The sequence below is a fragment of the Hylobates moloch genome, unplaced genomic scaffold (assembly GCF_009828535.3).
Source record: "Hylobates moloch isolate HMO894 unplaced genomic scaffold, HMol_V3 SCAFFOLD_12, whole genome shotgun sequence".
In the NCBI taxonomy this organism is placed as follows: domain Eukaryota; kingdom Metazoa; phylum Chordata; class Mammalia; order Primates; family Hylobatidae; genus Hylobates; species Hylobates moloch.
In genome coordinates, this window is record NW_026652287.1 from 24,184,102 (window position 1) to 24,204,488 (window position 20,387).

A 20,387-nucleotide genomic window follows, 5' to 3' on the forward strand; every position below is an offset into this window, starting at 1 on the left:
ACGCTGACTCCACACATCTTCTCTTCCCCCCTCGCAGTAAAAGCTGCACCATTGGGATGGTTCTCCGACTGTGGAGCGACACGAAAATCCACCTTGATGGAGATGGGTAAGGAGGTCTCTTTAAAAGATTCGCTCACTGTGTGTAGGCATTGAAACACGAGCTGGTTCGGGCATCCTTGGATGATCATTAGCACTGAACGGCATGTGTGGCGGGAGTGTCACAGCGGGAGAAATCATATTGCCCTCGAGTGAGCTGCACGAGGGAGGGTATGTTTTGGATGTCCGATTAGGGAGTTTAGCTCATGAAGTATCAGTGGGAGCGATTACAGGAGATATGCTGCTGTGTGAAGTTCAAGACAGCGGTAAACCGATATCCATCCGCCACTTCGATGGGTTAAGTGAACTCTCACCACACGCCCTCCATGGGGCTTGCCCTGAAAGTTCACGGATGAATGTGGTGCAGCAGGAACTCACCAGCTTTGGGGTACAAGGAGAAACATACAACTGACAGGCACAACAAAGTTTCAAGTGCCGCCCTGGGGGCTACAAAGGAGGAATGAACCAGTTCCACCCGGGCAGGCAGTCAGGGGATGAGAGGCCGCCTAGCGTCCGCATGCGTTCACTCCCAAGGAGGTGCGTGGGCACGGTGAGGAGTGGGGAGAAACAGAACAGGAAAGTGGCCTGACACGGGGATTCTAAGCAGGTCAGAGTTATGTTGCCTTGTAGGATGGGAAGAGAAAAATAATTCGATTTGTTGTTTAAGTGATGGGGTTATGCGGATATTTTTCCTTTTTAATTTTAATATCTTTGTATTAATTTTTTTTTCTCTTTTTTTCAACGGAGTCTCACTCTCTCACCCTGGGTGGAGTGCAGTGGTACGATCTCGGCTCACTGCAACCTCCACTTCCTGGGTTCAAGTGATTCTCCTGCCTCAGCCTCCCAAATAGCTGGGATTACAGGCACCTGCCACCACGCCTGGCTAATTTTTGTATTTTTAATAAAAACAGGGTTTCACCATGTTGGCCAGGCTGGTCTCAAACTCTTGACCTCAGGTGATCCACCCTCCTCGGCCTCCCAAAGTACTGGGATTACAGGCGTGAGCCACCACCCCTGGCCTGTATTAATTTTTTATATTTTATATTAGTATTTTTATATTAACATATTTATATTAATGTATTAACAGATATTTTATATATTGATTATTTTCCGTGCAATCCTATGAATATAGTTTCTATGCAATTACAAAAAGGAATGGCCGGGCCTACGGGACAGGAGGTGGCAGTGGAGGCAGGAACCACGTGGGAACATAGACGCTCTTGGAGGTCTTCACCTGGCACCCTTTGCCAGGCTTTCAGTTTTTGGTGGAACTCGCAGTGCTGGGTTAAAAACAAGCCCTCCTCATCTGAGAATGTGTCTCTTTGCTGCCCTTGCCCATGTCTCTGCCGAAGTGGGTTCCGTAAAATCCCTCATCATGTGGCCTGAGATGTGCTTGTTCCCAGCGTGTGCGGTGGGCTGGCTCCCTCCTGCCAGAGTGATTTCACTCAAGGCGCTGATTTCTCACCACAGATACCTTTCTCTCTGTTTTTTATTCTCAGTGGGTTCAGCGTGAGCACAGCAGGAAGGATGCACATATTTAAGCCTGTGTCTGTCCAGGCCATGTGGTAAGTGTGGTTTTAGGGACTTTTAACTCCCTAGAAATATTTTCTTAGCTGATAGCATGAATAGAAAAACCCCTTCTACCAAGAAGCTCGTTACGTATGTGCATGTTGAGGGAGGCGCAAAATATATGTAACATAAAATTTACCATTTTCACCATATTTAAAGGCACAATTTTTAGCGGCATTAAGTATATTCACAATGTTTAGGGGGTTTGGGGTTTCTTGTTTTTTTTTCTGAGACAAGGTCTTTCTCTGTCACCCAGGCTGGGGTGCAGTGGTGTGATCATGGTTCACTGCAGCCTTGACCTCCCAGGCTCAGGTGATCCTCCTGCCTCAGCCTCCCAAGTAGCTGGGACTACAGGCATGCGCCACCACACCCGGCTAACTTTTCTTTTCTTTTTTTTTTTTTTTTAGAGATGGGGTCTCACTATGTTGCCCAGTCTAGTCTCAAACTCCTGGCCTCAAGCAGTCCTCCTACCTCAGCCTCCCAAAGTGCTGGGATTCCAAGCATGAGCCACCGTACCTGGCCTCAGCCTATATTTTTGTAAAAAGAAGTAAAATGGGCTAGGCGTGGTGGCTCACACCTGTAATCCCAGCACTTTGGGAGGCCACGGTGGGCAGATGACCTGAGGTCAGGAGTTTGAGACCAGCCTTGCCAACATGGCAAAACCCTGTCTCTACTAAAAATACAAAAAATAGCCAGGTGTGATGGTATACACCTGTAGTCCCAGCTACTCAGGAGGCTGAGGCAGGAGAATTACTTGAACCCAGGACATGGAGGTTGCTGTGAGCCGAGATCACACCCCTGCACTCTAGCCTGGGTGATGGAGCGAGACTCTGTCTCAAAAAAAAAAAAAAGAAGAATAAAAGAGGGTGACTAAATAAAACATAGATTCTTAATATTGTTTCCCAGTCTGCTCCCCAAACCTCTTCAGTTAGTTTCTGTATCAAAATGACTTTCTAGAACTTGTTTCCTTAAGAAATCTAAGCATCTAAGCTATTAGAACATTGATGGGGGAATGGGTGGAAATGTAATTATTTAGAATGCAGGCAGATGTCTCTGTTGCATATTAAAGACTTTTTCTTCCAGCTGCTAAGGTTAATTGTGGGTCTTATGTTCAATGTGGGTCATATGAACATATGTTCAGGGTTACCACGCTTCAGGAGCAGTTCTTCATTCTCTGGAGTTAATTGATGGGTTGTAAAATAACCCGTGAACCACCTGATTGGAAGAGTTATGAAGTAGTTTGTTGTTGTTTGTTTCTGCTGCTTTTTGGAAATGATGTGGGGTGTTCTGGCCACTCTTAGATTCAATCAGTGAGTATGTCCCAGGGACTAGCTCCGTGCCCTGGCAGGCTGAATGTTTCAGGCTATATGCTTTCCCCAGCGCCCGTACATGTAAGTGTGACTCCAACAGTGAGCCCTTTACAAACTGCACTTCTCAGCCAGGCACGGTGGCTCATGCCTGTAATCCCAGTACTTCGGGAGGCCGAGGCGGGTGGATCACTTGACGCTAGGAATTCAAGACCAGCCTGGCCAACATTGTGAAACTCTGTCTCTCCTAAAAATACAAAAATTAGCTGGGCTTGGTGGTAGGTGCCTGTGGTCCCAGCTGCTCGGGAGGCTGAGGCAGGAGAATTGCTTGAACCCAGGAGGCGGAGATTGCATTGGGCCGAGAACGTGCCACTGCACTCTAGCCTGGGTGACAGAGCGATACTCTGTCCCAAAAAGAAATAATCAACGAATCAATCATTGCCCTTCCCTTCCCATTTTTGAACCCCTTTGTCAGAGGAGAAAACCCTGCATCTCTTGTGCCTTCCCAGGGCTGACCCTGTCTTCTCCTCGCCCCAGGTCTGCCCTGCAGGTGCTTCACAAGGCCTGCGAAGTGGCCCGGAGGCACAACTACTTCCCCGGGGGCGTAGCTCTCATCTGGGCTACCTACTATGAGAGCTGCATCAGCTCCGAACAGAGCTGCATCAACGAGTGGAACGCCATGCAGGACCTGGAGTCCACACGGCCCGACTCCCCCGCGCTGTTTGTGGACAAGTAAGTGCAGCGCCTCCGGTGTGAGCACACCCAAGCCCACAGGCACCTGCCTCTCCCCCACCTGCCCTGTGCCCGAGCCTGAACCTGCACTGGGCCACACCGCCCCTGGAGTCCCTTGAGTGAGAGCCCTAGCTTTCTCAGAACCAGCGTTTAAAGCAGAGATCTGTGACACAGGCCCCTGTCCCATGCAAAAAAAAAAAAAAATTACTGATGAATTTGGTGAATGCATTTCTGGGGACAGGGTCCATAACTCCCATTAGACTCTCAAAGGCATGTGTGGCCCTTTGTGTCCCCAACTCTTTGCAGAGCTGTGTGGTCTGGCCTTTTCTCTTCAGATTACCAGAGACTTAATTCCCAGATCCTCCCGCTCTGCTCTGAGGAGAGTTAGGAATGTGTCCTCTGCTTCCTTGGATCCAGAAACACAACTGGTGAGGGCAGCCTGCCTTAGCAGCAGCCGTGGTGAACCACATGACCTGTGTCGTGTGACCTACGACAGTGCTGATGTGGAGAGGCCACACTCGCTGAAGTCTAGTTAGGGAGAATGCTGGTCGCCCCTCCCCTCGGGGTCAGGACCCTGCTCCCGCAGCGTGGTGTTCCTCCAGGACACTGCATTTTGGGAAGACTATGGATAAACCACAGCGTGTTCAGAGGGCAGAGACCTGAAGTACGGGAAGCCACATTAGGAGAGGGCCTTGAAATCACGGAGGAAGGATAGTTGGCTTTGAATAGTTGAAGATTCCCCACGGGGAAGAAGGATTATCCTGGTCTGTGTGTCCCCTAGAGTTAAAACCAGAGCAGGGAAATACCCAGATTTTGATTCTAAGGAAGAAGGGGATAATGGGATCTGCTGCAGCTGGGCCGGGCTGCCTTGAGACAGTGAGATGCTCATGCCCAGATGTGTTCGAGCAGAGACTCAAGGGCCCAGGGGCCTGGGGATGTTGCGCTGGGCATCCCAGCATCCTGCCCTAAGAGCATCTGAGCAAGGAGTGAGTTTCCACACTGTCCTCTCCCCACTTGACCTGCTCCCTGCTCTGTTGACTCCCGTGGGAGTTCTAGAGCTGCAGCGTGTTTCTGGGCACCTCTCCCTACTGCCTGAGAACGTGCACACCAAGAAGTGTGCCAAGCCGTGTTCTGTTGAGACCCAGGAGCATTTGGCATTCCTGTAACCTCCGACCACAAGCTTTCTACAGCTCCTTGCTCTCCTAAGTGTCATTTCTTTCCAGGCCCACTGAAGGGGAAAGGACCGAGCGCCTCATCAAAGCCAAGCTCCGAAGCATCATGATGAGCCAGGATCTAGAAAATGTGACTTCCAAAGAGGTAAGACAACTCCTCTCTTCATTGCAGGTCAGAGGTCATGCAGCCTCCATGTGTCCTGCTCCCGAAAGTGCAGCAAAAGCAGGCCCAACACCTTGTTGTCTTTACCTGTCCTCTGGTATCAGCCCCCGGAGGCTTTTTTCTGCCTCGTTCTACAATCGTAGCAGGCCTCGGAGTCAGACTCCAGTTTGAGTCCAGATCTGCCACTTATCAGCTATGAGACATTGAGCAAATTTCTTGACCTTTGTGAGCCTCACCTATATAGCCTTTGGGGAGAAGTCCATGAGATCCACAGACTGCACTGAGAAGCATTGACCTGTTTTAATAACACCCCCTTGTTCTCTCTTCTGCTCCCTGTTACCTTGGGTTTTATGGAAGAGACAGCAGACTTATTTCTCCACAGGATGACAGCTTGACCTGCAAGTATCAAATTCTAGAATAATTTCTCTCTACCTTTTTACCTTTTCATGTTTTTTCCTGGATCACTTTTTTTTCCATTGCTTTTTATTCAAAGCATGCAATGAATTATAATGAGAGATTAAACTGGGTGGATCTAAGAAGTTAAAATTGACATTTTAAAAGTTCATTTATAATTTTTTTTTTTTTTTTTTTTTTAAGAGACTTGGTCTTCCTGTGTTGACCAGGCTGGTCTTGAACTCCTGGCCTCAAGCAATCCTCCCACCAAGGCCTCCCAAAGTGCCAGGATTACAGGCGTGAGCCGCTCCATCCAGCCCTGTCTTTTAATTAATGAATACATTTAAAAAAAATCATATCGTGATATCTTTCCAAGAAAGATAGAACCGATTTTAGATTATTTGATGTATTTGACATTTAATTATAAAAGTAAAAGCGCATTAAACTTGGTAGAAGAGATCTCATGGAAATCAAATTCCTTATTTGAACTAATAAACTTTACCCAGTTGAGTTTACTTCTAAGCTGAGTAGCCTGCATTCCTGCCACCGACGCATGTATGTTGCGTGTATCTAAATGTATTACTCTGAAAGAGAAAAATCACCCACCTTTTTTGGAAATAGGCAGTTTGCATTGTAACTTTAATTCTTTTGAGGTGGATGATTGTTTTCTTTAACAAATCACTTTTCCTAATATTTTCTACTCCACAGATTCGTAATGAATTAGAGAAACAGATGAATTGTAACTTGAAGGAATTCAAGGAATTCATAGACAATGAGATGCTACTTATCTTGGGACAGATGGACAAGCCCTCCCTTATCTTCGATCATCTTTATCTCGTAAGAGGCGTGGCCCTGGCAGTATCTGGTTTGGGGGACATAAATCAGACCCTGGTTGTTTGGAGTTTGTAGCAAGTCCGGGAGAAAAAGCAGGCAAAAAACTTGAGTTGCCAGAGCCTCCATCCTGGCTGGCAGGAGCTCCCCTCTTTGGCCCCCTCTCTGGCCTGCAGCCTGCTCATCTGCTCCTGAACCAGCTGTTTGAGACGTGGCTCCTAGCTGAGCTGCGGGGAGTTGTTTGGGAGCTATTTGGCGTAGTCAACTGGCATGTGTTTCGGACTCTCGCAAATCCTTTGTCTTCTTAGCCACTAACACATAGGCCCCATCCAGTTACTTCCAAGTGGTTTGTGGGCTAAAAAACCCCAGTTACTAAAGGAAGTGTCCTCACCAAACCCCAGAATTATGCCTAGGCACCCTGAGACATGAGAAACAACAGGGAGGAGAGATCATACAGCTGACACGGAGCTCCCGCTGAGCTTGTCCAGACAGCTTTTCCATGCACGGCTCCAGGGCCGCTGGAAGCCCTCACCCTGGTCCTATAGTTCTGGGTGGGTTGTACTGATTTCTGTGCACCTCCACGGCTAGCTCAGATTGTCTTAATGCTGTGAATCTCCATAGAAGGCAACTGGCAAGTTTTCAAAGTCAGAGAGGCTATAGAGGAAGGCACGTTACTAAAATTAGAGAGGCCTAGTGGTGTAACGAAAATCAGGGCCCACCAGGGCCCGGGTTCGCACTCCTCAGCCTCAGCGGCTATGTGACTTGGAAGAAGTCACTTTCCCTCTTTTTTTCTTCATCCTATACCCCAAGGGATGACTATAAGAATTAAGTAAAATACAAACTGGGCACAGCGGCTTATGCCTGTAGTCCCAGCTACTCAGGAGGCTGAGGTGGGAGGATAGCTTTAGCCTAGGAGTTTGAAGCCAGCCTGGGCAACATAGTGAGACCTTGTCTCTAAAAAATATTTTTTTAATAAAATAAAATAAAAAATACATATTTAAAGCACCGAGTGCAGTTTTTGTAGGTGCTAACTAATGGTAACCATTGTTAGAGGAGAAAGTGCTTCCTGGGAAAGCTAATGAAGTAAATTTACTGCTAGAGACAAGAATGACTTTGTTTTCTGTAGGAAGTAATTAAGGGTTATGTATATGTCATATCTATGTAGATATGTATATTTTTAATATATTTTTGTGTACAAATCTACATAGATTTCATAGTTATTGATTAAAATGTATGTACATGTGTGGATTTGAAAGCTGTGGGCAGTCCTGGGCACTGATCTCCCTGGAAGTCTGTTGATTTCCCTGGTGAGAAGGGAACAGAAGACACCTTCGTCCTATCTTTCTCCACTAGGTGGCAGTCACAGCAAGAGGACGCTCACAGCTTCAGCGGCACTCGCGTAATTTTTTTGGTGTGGTTCGGTGCTTTATGTCACTTTTTCCATGAGAGATACTAAAGGAATTTTTATGTTTGGGCCTCTCCCTCAAATATGAAAATTCAGCTAGTGTCGCACATTGCCAGCTTGCTCAGGGCCCTGCCACCCCTGGTGCTGAGGGGTCTGCCCTCTTGGGAACTTAGGAAAGGAAGTTTCAAGGAAGACAAAGCTGGATTCTTTTGCTCTTTATGACACTATGTTGTTTGCATTTCGTAAGAGGAAAGTGATCATTTTTTGTTTTCTTTTTTTTCCCCCATTCCATGTCCTTTGAATGCTTGGGAGTGGAAGGTTTTTCAATGATACCATTTTTTAAAAGTACTAAATTAAAACATGTTGCAGAAAGTCTGAAAATAGAAATAAATCTAAAGAAGAAAAAAGCATTCACAATCTCACAAATCCAGAGGTAGTCCCTGTTAACATTTTGGCATATTTATTTTCCCATCTTCTGTTTTTTTGGGTTTTTTAAATGCATATATAGCGTCTTTAAAAAGAAACAGAGAAGGAAAGGATCATACTGTTTATGTTTATATAGTCCTGTATCCTCCTCTCTTTTAAAATTTTTTTTCCTTACATGGTATTTGCCTGTGTCATATAATACTCTGCAAAATTTATTTGTTTTAAAGACTCCATCATGAAGATCCAGGCTCATTTCTTTTACTCATTTTTTCCCATTGGACGTTTGGGTGGTTTCCACTGGTTTATTACAAATAATTATAAATATCCTCCTACCTAAATCACTGTGTGAGTTCTGATAATTTCCTCAGGATAGCTTTTTGTAAGTGGAATTACTGGGTCAGAGGGTGGGAACTTTTTCAGTATTGCCAAAATACTTCCCAGAAGGTAGAATGATTCCTGCTGTAATTAGTGGCTTGTGAACGTGCCCTTCCCTGGGTAGGAGGTTGCAGGTCATTGCCTCTGCTTACAGGACCCCACTGGACTCTTAGGAAAGGAAGTGGGGAGATGGAGAGCAGATTTTCCTGGACTTGCTGTTTCCCTAAGGCCAAGGGGCCAGTGAGGGCCGGGACCCTTCCCTCCCTCGTCCCTCCCTCCCTTCCTCTCATGCTGTGAGTACTCACTCGGGAACCTCCTTGAATATCAGCCGCTGGTTCTCTCTGTTCTCTGAGGCCAATGGGGCCATGAAATAAGACCTCACCGCCAGAGCTAGGGCAAACCATGCATCCCCTGAGCAGCTCTGAGGCTGACATGTGACACTCACAGGAGTTTGTGTGATCTGTCTCCCAGGGCTCTGAATGGAATGCATCCAATCTGGAGGAACTGCAGGGCTCAGGGTGAGTCTCCTCCCCTTGTCTTTCCCTGTCCTTCCAGGCAGCTTAGAAACCCTCCACTCTGCCATGGAGGGGGAGACCTTGGGGCTGCCTGCCTGTAATTGCCTGCACCCTGGTCTCTGAAGTGGCTGCCAGGGGTTGATGTGCATAGCTAAACAGATGTGCTTCCAAACACCACGCCCTGAATAATTCATGGAGTTTAGATTGTGCTGAAGTCTCGCGTGATTGTGTGGGTTGAGGAAAACTTAAAATTACACTCTAATTGCTGTAGGACCGCCTGGATATTGATTAGGCTCTGTGCTGCCTCCCCCGCACCCCGCCTCCCTGCCCCGCACAGTTGCTGCAAACCCTAGTGTGGATGCAGAGGTCTGCTGGCTGTTTCGTTAGTCAGCAACCCTGATCCCTGGGCCACTTTGGGCTCTATCTGAGCTAATGCTTTGGGGCCTGGTGGGAATCTTGCAACTTTACGCTCAGTGTCCGCCAGAAGCATATGCCTGTCGTAGTCTGACACTCAGCAGGGATGAAAAATGTTTCAATCTAGACCTTCAAGAACAGATGTCTGGACTTTTTTTTTTTTTTTTAAACAACACAGCCACAAAATCACCGTTCTGTGGGCCTGACATGATGACATTCTAGAATTACCACGTTTAAAAATCAAGACTAAACAAATCTTAAAATACGTCTTTAGAACTACCGGTTAAGATGCATTCTTTCAACAGAAAGTATTCTTAAAACATAAGGGCATATACTCTTCTGTGCTTTCGTCTTGCTGGGAATAAATTAATGATTTTCTTAGATATTTTTTAAGCATGTCTAAATATTATGAAACCTATTTGAGATGTTTTCTAACTCCTGACATTATTTTCTTCCAGAAGTAAAAGTATTGATTAAGTTTAGAGAACTACAGAACCTGGGTTAGCAGACCCTGTCAAATACTTATCTATCTTGCCTTTTTTCAAAAAAGGATTTAAGGCAATTCCCAAGGATATAGATAATGGATGGATATAATTTGCTTTTTAGCTCTCTAAGAGTGAAGACGCTGGGATTTTTTTAAGCCTCTGTATATTCATAATAGTCATGAATAGTTATAAATTTAAGTAATACATATATTTAATTTTCCAGAATGCTTTAAACTGAGTTTTCTTTTTATAAGGTCTTTAAAATAATTTGGTTTCTTAGTATAAATATAACACATTCTCACCATCGAGAGGGCATTTATAAAATACCAAAAAACGTAGCTATTAAGGAAAAACCAAAGTCCCGCCACGAACATATGACCCTTGGTTAATGTGTGTTTCCTTTTCTTTTCTCTGCCAGTTTTTATTACCTTGCTTTTCTTTCTCATTCAGATTCTCCAAATTTGTTTCTTACTTTTTTCTCATTGCAGGGTTGATTACATTTTAAATGTTACCAGAGAAATTGATAATTTTTTTCCTGGCTTATTTGCGTATCATAACATCCGAGTCTACGATGAAGAGACCACAGACCTCCTCGCCCACTGGAACGAAGCATATCATTTTATAAACAAAGCGAAGTAAGTGGGCAGAGAGGCGGGGCTGAGGATGAAACCAACCTGCTGAGGCTGGGAGAGTGGGAATGAACGGGACTACAGATGCAGGAGTCGGCTGGTGGGAGGGGACTTGATGTGGGATGGACCTTTGCTTTTAGTCGCAGGACGCCAAGCACCAAAGGAGAAAAGTGGTTGGTCCTCTTCAGGTAGAGTTCCTATTGAGCTTAGTCTCTCCCACCTATCTTTGATTGCGACACTTGACCCCAGTTGTCATCATCAGCTCTGATTCCAGGCAAGCCCCAGATACCAAGTGGACACTCAGGGGCCCCACCCCTAGGAAGTCACTGAGCCAAAGGAGAGCTAGGGGATGACATGCACGGACACGGACTTAGAGCTTCTTTGGGACTGTTTCCCTAAGAATACGGCCCATCTTCCCTCCCTGAGTTACTGTCGCATGGAACAGGACAGCACATCGGAGGTCATGGCCAGCCCCCACTGCCCCTGAGCCCGTCAGTGGTTTCACCTGTCTCTGGTGCTCATTTTATTCCCCTGCGAAACAGCTCTGCCTTTTTAAGTCAAGAACAGAAAGAACCCTTTGAGATGCTGTCAAGACAATCACCCTCTTCTGCTTTGTCTCCCTCTGGGTCAAAGCCACATGATGTGTCCTTAACCAAATCTTAGTTCCCTTATATTCCCGGGAGACAAACTCAAGACTCCCTTGATGGAGACTTCAGACCAGCAGTTAGGGGGAGAAAACCCCACTGAGATTTGCAGGAGAATTTCAAGCTTGGGGTATAGGAAACCAGAGCCGGCTCCCACCTGGTGGGTCTGCCTTCTGTACAAATAAAGTTTTGCAGGTGCTGCCCTTACTGGCCTGGCCCTCCCTCACATTCTTGAGCAAGTGATACTTAAAGAAACACTGTCCCCTGGGCCATATCTGGTAAATCAGCCAGGTCTGGGCCAGCACTGCCTCCTTACAAATAACGGGCCAGCCCCATCTCCCACTCCTGGCTTTTCCTTGCGGCCGCCCTTACTCCTGCTCCCTGGCCCTCCTGTCTGAAGAGCATCTCGTTCTCCCCAGGGCCTTGCAGCTTTCAGTTTGCTGACCCCATTTTTCTGCAGTAACTCATCCACCGTCTCCATCTGCTGTAGCAGCTGAGTAGCTCTTGCAGAAATCCCGTTAGCTGCCCACTCTCATCCCAGGAAAGGGCTTTCGGTCCCCTAGCCCATCCCAGCCATGTGAGAAGATTCTCACTTGGTCCCTGAAGGCAGCCAAATATTGAAGCTCTCCCTGCAAACAAAACATGGCCAGGCCAGAACAGATTTCTTTTGATATCCCATTGTGTGCTAATTGATTCTACAGTGGTGGTATTTCCTTTAGAGAGTGTGTGGACATCTGTTCCGTAAACATTAAGACGTAGGAGGATTTCGGCAGTAAGATAACTACAGGGTTTTAAAAAATGATTCGGGTAAAACCTGAGAGAATGAAGTTGTTGGAGCTTTGTAACTCCTTCCCCACTGCTTCTCCCCCATCCCTCCTCCCCAACTGCTCCCACCCCTGCAGGAGGAACCATTCCAAGTGCCTGGTGCATTGCAAAATGGGCGTGAGTCGCTCGGCCTCCACTGTCATAGCCTATGCAATGAAAGAATTCGGCTGGCCCCTGGAAAAAGCATATAACTATGTGAAGCAGAAGCGCAGCATCACGCGCCCCAACGCGGGCTTTATGAGGCAGCTGTCTGAGTATGAAGGCATCTTGGATGCAAGGTGGGTGCCTGCCTGGAGAGAAGGGTTGGCAGGCGGAGCTGGAGTGGCCATGCGGCCAAGCCAGCCAGGCCTCTGTCGGCAGCAGAGCATGCTCCCATTCGGCCCAGCAGCCACTTCCGCAGCCAAAATCCTGCCTCTCAGGGGGAGTCAGTTTGAGAAAAACAACTATTGTTTGGGCTTTGATGAGTAGTTTCCAGGAGGGATCTGTTTTGATTTTCTTGGCACACACATAAAGCTGGTTTTGCTGCTGGAGGGAATGGTGCCTAGGTTCTAAGCCAAGGCCTGGCCTCGTGTGTGTGGCGTAAGCACGTGTGCATCTTGCTTCCTGGGCATCTGCTTTGTGCCAAGCCCTGTGCACCAGCTTTGCTGCAGGAAAAGCCAAGGACTTGGAGAGGCACAGCAACCAGGTTCCACCACTGATGAGCAGGGCAAGTCAGGGCAAGCCCATCAGTCTTCCCGAGCCTCAGTTCCCTCTTCTGAGTTAAGAATTAATGCCCACCTTAGCCGGGCCTGGGACATGCACTTGTAGTCCCAGCTGCTCAGAAAACTGAGATGGGAGGATTGCTTGAGCCCAGCAGTTTGAGGCTGCAATGAATGTGATCGTGCTACTGGACTCCAGCCTGCATGACAGAGCAAGACCCCATCTCTTAAACAAAAATGCTTTTTAAAACACTGAGGTCAGGTGTGGTGGCTCACACCTGTAATCCCAACACTTTGGGATGCCAAGGAGGGTGGATCGCTTGAGCTCAGGAGTTCGAGACCAGCCTTGCTGATGCAGTATATTTTCTTGACCCCTTTTTGGGACACGTGACAGAGGTGCCTCATTTACTCAGCCTGCCCCACTCAACCCCTCACGGGAGGGAGCGTACAAGCGAATTAGTGCAGGAACTGGAGTGAGCAAGTGGAGGAACCGGCCTCTTTGGCGCTGGCAGGAGTGAACTCTGTGCAGGCCCCATGGCAGCATCCAGGTGGGGGTGCCTGTGACCCTAAGGCCTCAGAGGGTGTGTTATAATACTCCTTTAGCTCTGCCGTCCACAGATAGCAGTGTATTACCAGCTCAGTGGGCCCTTTGCTTCATCGTGTGAGGCAGCTGCCTTCTGCCAGTGAGGGCAAAGGGCCAATGTGACAGCATTTTTGGGTACTCACACCTGGTGTGTCCTGAATTCTTGTCCAGTGCTCAAGAGAAATGAGGTCACATGGGCGAATTGAAGAATAGTGAATGTGGAGAAAATTTTATTGAGTGATGAAAGCAGCCCTCAGAGAGGGGAGCTGGAAAGGGGATAGGAAGGGAAGGTCGCTCTCCCCTGAGGTCAAGCCACCTCTCTGCCTCGTCCAGCCTCCATCTTCTAAAATCAAGCTGCCTCTGTCTGACATCCAGGCACTTCTTCCTGACGTCCAGCTGCTGCTTCTCTCTGCCAGCTGAGTCTGGGGTCTTTATAGGCACAGGATGGGGGTGGAGTGGGCTATAGGTAGTTTTGGAAAAGGCAACATTCAATTGGTAAAAAGACATTATTCAGAAAGAGCCAGTTGGGAGAGAGCAGGCACACAGGGATGGGTGCTCTTACTCTGGGACACAGGTTTCAGGCTTTTCGGCTTGAAGGTGGGGTTTTGCCAGGGACCCATCCCTGTCTGCCTAGAATTTCTCTGCCTCCTATTGCTGTCATTGGCAACATGCTGAGACCCTGTCTCTACTGGAAGTACAAAAAAAAATTCAAGTGTGGTGGCGTGCGCCAGTGGTCCTAGCTGCTTGGGATGCTGAGATCAGAGGGTTGCTTGAGCCCAGGGGGCAGAGGTTGCAGTAAGCTGAGATTGTGCCACTGCACTCCAGCCTGGGTAACAGAACCAGACCCTGTCTGAAAAAGAAAACAAACAAAAAAAACAATGAATGCTTACCTTAATGTGGATGTTAATGGTACAGGTGCTGTGGAAAACAGTATGGTGGTTCTTCAGAAAATTAGGGGCCAGGCATGGTGGCTTATGCCTATAATCCCACTACTTTGGGAGAGCCAGGCAGGTGGATCACCTGAGGTCAGGAGTTCAAGGCCAGCCTAACCAACATGGAGAAACCCCATCTCTACTAAAAATACAAAATTAACTGGGTGTGGTGGCATGCACCTGTAATCCCAGCTACTCAGGAGGCTGAGGCAGGAGAATCGCTTGAACCCGGGAGGTGGAGGTTACAGTGAGCCGAGATCATGCCATTGCACTCCAGCCTGGGCAACAAGAGCAAAACTTGGTCTAAAAAATAAATAAATAAATAAAATTATTATATCATCCTGCAATTCCACTTGTGGAAATATATCCAAAACAATTGAAAGCAGAGTCTCGGAGAGATATTTGTACATTAGTGCTTATAGCAACATTATCCATGATAGCCAAAAAGTGGAAGCAACCCACGTGTTCATTGATGGATGAATGAACAAATAAAACGTGACATATTCATACAATGGGATATTACACAGCCTTAAAAAGGAAGGAAAGACTGACACAGGCTACGACAGTCATGAACCTTCATGACATTGTGCTAAGTGAAATAAGCAAATCACAAAAAGAGAACTACTGTATGTTTCCATGCATATGAGATACTTAGAGAAGTCAAAGTCACAGAGACAGAGAGTAGAATGGTGGTTGCCAGGGACTGGAAGAAGGGAATGGGGGCCGGGCGCAGTGGCTCACGCCTGTAATCCCAGCACTTTGGGAGGCCAAGGCGGGCGGATCACAAGGTCAGGAGATCGAGACCATTCTGGCTAACACAGTGAAACCCCGTCTCTACTAAAAATACAGAAAAAATTAGCCGGGTGTGATGGCGGGCGCCTGTAGTCCCAGCTACGCGGGAGGCTGAGGCAGGAGAATGGTGTGAACCCAGGAAGCAGAGCTTGCGGTGAGCCGAGATTGCGCCACTGCACTCCCGCCTGGGCGACAGAGTGAGACTCCGTCTCAAAAAAAAAAAAAGAAGGGAATGGGTAGTTACTGTTCAACGGGTACCGAATTTCAGCTTTGCCAGAGACAGAGCATTCTGGAGACTCTAGTCTAGAGGCTCTCTGGATGGTGGTGATGGTTGCATAACATTATGAATGTATTTAATGTACACTTAGAAGTGGTCAAAATGAGGCCGGGTGCGGTGGCTCATGCCCGTAATCCCAGCACCTTAAGAGGCTGAGGCAGGTGGATCACTTGAGGTCAGGAGTTCGAGACCAGTCTGACCAACAAGGTTAAACCCCGTCTCTACTAAAAATACAAGAATTAGCTGGGTGTGGTGACGTGCACCTGTAATCCCAGCTACTTGGAAGGCTGAGGCGGGAGAATGGCTTGAACCTGGGAGACCAGGAGTTCAAGACTGCAGTGAGCCATGATTGCATCACTGCACTCCAGCCTGAGCAACAGAGTGAGACTTTTTCTCAAAAAGAAATACTTAAAAATTTTTTAAATATATAAATAAAAAGTGGTCAGGGTGGCAAATTTTATTTATTTTTTTGAGACAGGGTCTCACTCTGTCACCCAGGCCGGAGTGCAGGGTATGATCATAACACCTCAACCTCCCAGGCTTAAATGGTTCTCCCACCTCAGCCCCCCAAGCAGCTGGGACTACAGGTGCACACCACAATACCCGGTTAATTTTTTATATTTTTTCTGTAGAGACAAGGTTTCGGTATGTTGCCCAGGCTGGTCTCAAACTCCTGGGCTCAATCTATCCTTCCACCTCAGCCTTCCAAAGTGCTAGACCACCACACCTGGCCCAAATTTTATGTTATATGTATTTTAGCTGTAAAAAAAAAAAATTGAGGGTCAGGCACTGTAATCCCAGCACTTTGGGAGGCCGATGCAGGTGGATCAGCTGAGGTCAGGAGTTTGAGACCAGCCTGGCCAACATAGTGAAACCCCATCTCTTCTAAAAATATACAAAAAAAAATTAGCCAGGTGTGGTGGCACGTGCCTGTAATCTCAGCTACTCAGGAGGCTGAGGCACGAGGATCACTTGAACCCGGGAGGCAGAGGTTCTGAGATCATACCACTGCACCCCAGCCTGGGTGACAGAGTGAGACTTCACCTCAAAAAAAAAAAAAAAAATTTTTTTTAAAGAATACCCACCCAATAGGGCTGCTGTGAGGTTTGCATGAGTGCTGTCTGTCAATCAAGCAAAATGACCGAGGCAAGTCTCAATCATTTTAGGAGGTTTATTTGCCAATGTTAAGGATGCGCACCCGGGAGACAGGTCTATGCCTTTCTCCTCAGATAATTTTGAGGGCTTCAAATTTTAAGGGGAAAGGATGGGATATTGAGAAATGCACAATTTTCATGTGAAACGGGATAGGGGGAAAAGAGTCATGCATGCCTTCGTCTGGCTCAGTGAATCTGCGTTTTTGCGTAACAGACAATAGGGCAGAGGAAACAATCAGATATGCATTTGTGTCAGGTGGGTAGAGGGATGACTTTGAGTTCTGTCCTGTGTCTTCCTTCCCACCCATCCCCCCACCTGTGAAGATAGTGGGCAATTTACATTGCCATGGTGAATTTTAACAGAAAAGCTTTAGGGTAAAGATCTTGGGGACCGCAAGGAATTTCCTTGTGGGCAAGATATGAGGGAGGTGTGTAGCGTTTCACCTTTGTAGCCATCTTATTTAGGAACCAAAATGGGAGGCAGATTTGCGTGACCCACTTCCCAGCTTGACTTTTCCCTTTGGCCTAGTGAGTTTGGGGTCCCAAGATTTGTTTTCCTTTTGCAGTGCTAAACAAGTTTACCTTTACAGATACTTCCACATCTGGCTTGTAGTAAATAATAAATGTAGCTTAAAGTCCCTGAACTCCCACCCTAAAAAGTTCTGTACAGGTTATCCCCCTTTCGCGAGGATCAGTGCAGGGATAAGGAGCTGACGCTGAGAGGTTGGCCTGTCCCCCGTCACACAGCCAGTGGGCGGCAGGAGGGAGAGGGACACCGCGGCCCCCCACTCAGCGTCTGAGTCAGGGTGCTGTGTGCAAAAAGCCCTGCGGTTCTCTTGCCCACACGGGGTGGGGGGAGGTCCTCGCTATAGTTCCAGTACCCCGGGCTGTCAAGTTGGAAGCCCAGAGGCTGGGCGTCACTTTCTCCCGGTTCCTTTTCTGGTCAGTCTGTACGAGAAGCAGGCCTCCCTGGGTGATATCAGGCCGGTGTTGGAAGGAAGCCACAGGCGAAGTCCACCAGCTTCTTGGCCAAGTTTTGGAATGCAGGGTGCCCTGGCAGAGTTAAACAGGGTCCAGAGAATAGCGCCGGCCAACTGTGGACTCCTTCACTGTCAGAAGGGCTGGACAGGTCCCCAGGCAAGGCCCAGAGGAGGAGGAGGAAGAGCGACCATCTCACTGTCCTCCCCCTGAGCCTGCCAGGCACTCAGTGCCCGTTGCAGCCTAAGCCGGGCGCTCCAGGCCGGGTTCATAGCAGCGTGGCGGTGAACTTGAGTAGCTGCTGGCTGGGATGTGCACACTGAGCAGAGAGGCGCTCTCACACTGTGCTCTTACATTTACCTCTCTCTTCTTAACCCTCGCAAGCCTGTGATACTGGTATTACTTTAAGGTCCTTGAGGGTGACTTAGTTACCTTATTTCACCGTAAACTTTTTTTATGCCTTACATTTTAAAAATGTATTATAGGGCTTGGTGCAGTGGCTCACGCCGGTAATCCCAACACTTTGGGAGGCTGAGGTAGGAGGATCGCTTGAGACCAGGAGTACAAGACCAGCTTGGGCAACATAGCAAGACTCTGTCTCTACAAAAAAAAAAAAAAAAAAAATGTAAAAATTAGCCAGGGATGGTGTCACATGCCTGTAACCCTAGCTACTTGGGAGGGTGAAGCGGGAGGATCGCTTGAGCCCAGGAGTTTGAGGCTGCTGTGAACCACGATCACAACACTGCACTGCCGGGGCCCTCATCTCAAAAAAAAAAAAAAAAGGATTATAAAAACAGTGTCATCATCATAGTAGAAGAAATTGTTTTAAAACTGACCCAAACAAATACTTTCTAGTTTTCCAGGATCTTCCCAAATGCATTCCAGTGCATTATGTGTGTGTATAGTTGTATTATCGTGTATAGATCTGTACATACTCCACTTTGATTCCCTTCATTTCCCTACAATATAGGTAGGAGAGCATTGTTATTCTTATTTGACAGAGAAATGAGAGATGGAGCGTAACTGATGTGACAAAGTTCATTAAATGAGGCAGCACTAAACACAGATACACAGGTTGAAGTCTAGACGCCCCCGCGTTCCTTCCCCATTGTCATCGGGCAGAAAGTCACATCAGGCTTCCTGTGCGAGCCTGGACAACTTAAGAGCCAGTGCTGCTTCTCATCCTTGTGTTTCTTGGGAACAAATGAATAGAGAGAGGCTCTACCTGAATGAGCCATGGATCGTCCCTGGCGCCCTGACCTTGGGCAGCCCCTCACTGGCTCACCACATACTCTTCCCAGCACCCCCAGGCACCCTCCTCCTCCCCTCACCTTCCTCTACCCTCTCCCTCCGCAGCAAACAGCGGCACAACAAGCTATGGCGTCAGCAGACAGACAGCAGCCTCCAGCAGCCTGTGGATGACCCTGCAGGACCCGGCGACTTCTTGCCAGAGACCCCAGATGGCACCCCGGAAAGCCGGCTGCCCTTCTTGGATGATGCCGCCCAGCCCGGCTTAGGACCCCCCCTCCCCTGCTGTTTCCGGCGACTCTCAGACCCCCTTCTGCCTTCCCCCGAGGATGAAACTGGCAGCTTGGTCCACCTGGAGGATCCAGAGAGGGAGGCTCTGTTGGAGGAAGCTGCTCCACCTGCAGAGGTGCACAGGCCGGCCAGACAGCCCCAGCAAGGTTCCGGACTCTGTGAGAAGGATGTGAAGAAGAAACTAGAGTTTGGGAGTCCCAAAGGCCAGAGTGGCTCCTTGCTGCAGGTGGAGGAGATGGAAAGGGAGGAGGGCCTGGGAGCAGGGAGGTGGGGGCAGCTTCCAACCCAGCTCGATCAAAACCTGCTCAACTCGGAGAACCTAAACAACAACAACAGCAAGAGGAGCTGTCCCGATGGCATGGAGGTAGGCAGAGCCTGGCCTGCAGGGTGGCATACCCCATCCCTTCCATCCCACTCTGATTGGCCTACCTCGGCCTCTGTAGCAGGGACTATAGGCACCCACCACCACACCCAGCTGATTTTTTTCTATTGCCTCTCCTGGGCCCCCAGCTCCCATCTCCAGGGACCTGAGGGTTCTTTCAGGGGGTGATTCTGCTGGTGGGTATGTAGTGCGTACCTTATATAGCAAATAGAGAATCTGTTGGGAATAACACATATATCTGCACGCCATGTACCTTATTCATACCCTGGGCAGAGCTTCCAATTCAATTTCTTTTTGTGTATGTAAAATTAAAACATACAATTTATCAGCCAACTTCAGCCTTTATCGATATATGACTATTCTTTTTCATCTCACCCCTACCCACTTCCCCACACCCCTGATGATTCTGGAACCAATCCCAGATTTAGATATAGATACCTATATCTAAAAAATATTTATTATAGGTATATACTATAGATATAGATAGATACATACTATAGACAAGTTCTCACTCTGTTGCCCATGCTGGAGTACAGTGGCATGATCACGGTTCACTGCGGCCATGACCTACCAGGCCCAAGTGATCCTCCCACCTCAGCCCCCTGAGTAGCTGGGACCACAGGCGCATGCCACCACACCCGGTTAATTTTTTCTGTTTTTTTGTAGAGATGAGGTCTCACTGTTGCCCAGTCTGGTCTCAAGCCATCTGCCCACCTTGGCCTCCCAAAGTGCTGGAATTACAGGTTTGAGTCACCACGCTTGGCCTCAGATATATCATTTTATTCATAAATGCTCCAGTATGTTAACATAGCCACAATACCATTGTCACCTTTTAAAAAACTGATAGGGCCAGACACGGTAGCTCACATCTGTAATCCCAGCACTTTGGGAAGCCGAGGCAGGCGGATCAGGAGGTCAGGAGATTGAGACTATCCTGGCCAACATGGTGAAAGCCTGTCTCTACTAAAAATATAAAAATTAGCTGGGTGTGATGGTGTGTGCCTGTAATCCCAGCTACTCAGGAGGCTGAGGCACAAGAATTGCTTGAACCCAGAAGGCAGAGGTTGCAGT

The 20,387-nt window shown here is 47.9% G+C and overlaps 1 protein-coding gene across 4 annotated transcripts in view; it reads left to right on the forward strand.

The window, feature by feature from the left end:
* The window catches only part of SSH1 (slingshot protein phosphatase 1), a 77,090-nt gene that overhangs the window by 47,501 nt on the left and 9,202 nt on the right, over positions 1–20,387 (forward strand). For 2 of the 4 annotated variants that reach the window (XM_032168771.2, XM_058425430.1), the window contains 9 exons: positions 38–106; positions 1,596–1,661; positions 3,510–3,704; positions 4,928–5,021; positions 6,141–6,269; positions 8,941–8,987; positions 10,372–10,518; positions 12,059–12,259; positions 18,752–19,298. In XM_032168771.2, coding sequence (XP_032024662.1) covers positions 38–106; positions 1,596–1,661; positions 3,510–3,704; positions 4,928–5,021; positions 6,141–6,269; positions 8,941–8,987; positions 10,372–10,518; positions 12,059–12,259; positions 18,752–19,298 — 1,495 coding nt within the window. Of the gene's footprint in view, positions 1–37; positions 107–1,595; positions 1,662–3,509; positions 3,705–4,927; positions 5,022–6,140; positions 6,270–8,940; positions 8,988–10,371; positions 10,519–12,058; positions 12,260–18,751; positions 19,655–20,387 lie in introns of those variants that run through there. The other 2 variants (XM_032168773.1, XM_058425429.1) reach the window with 2 other exon arrangements.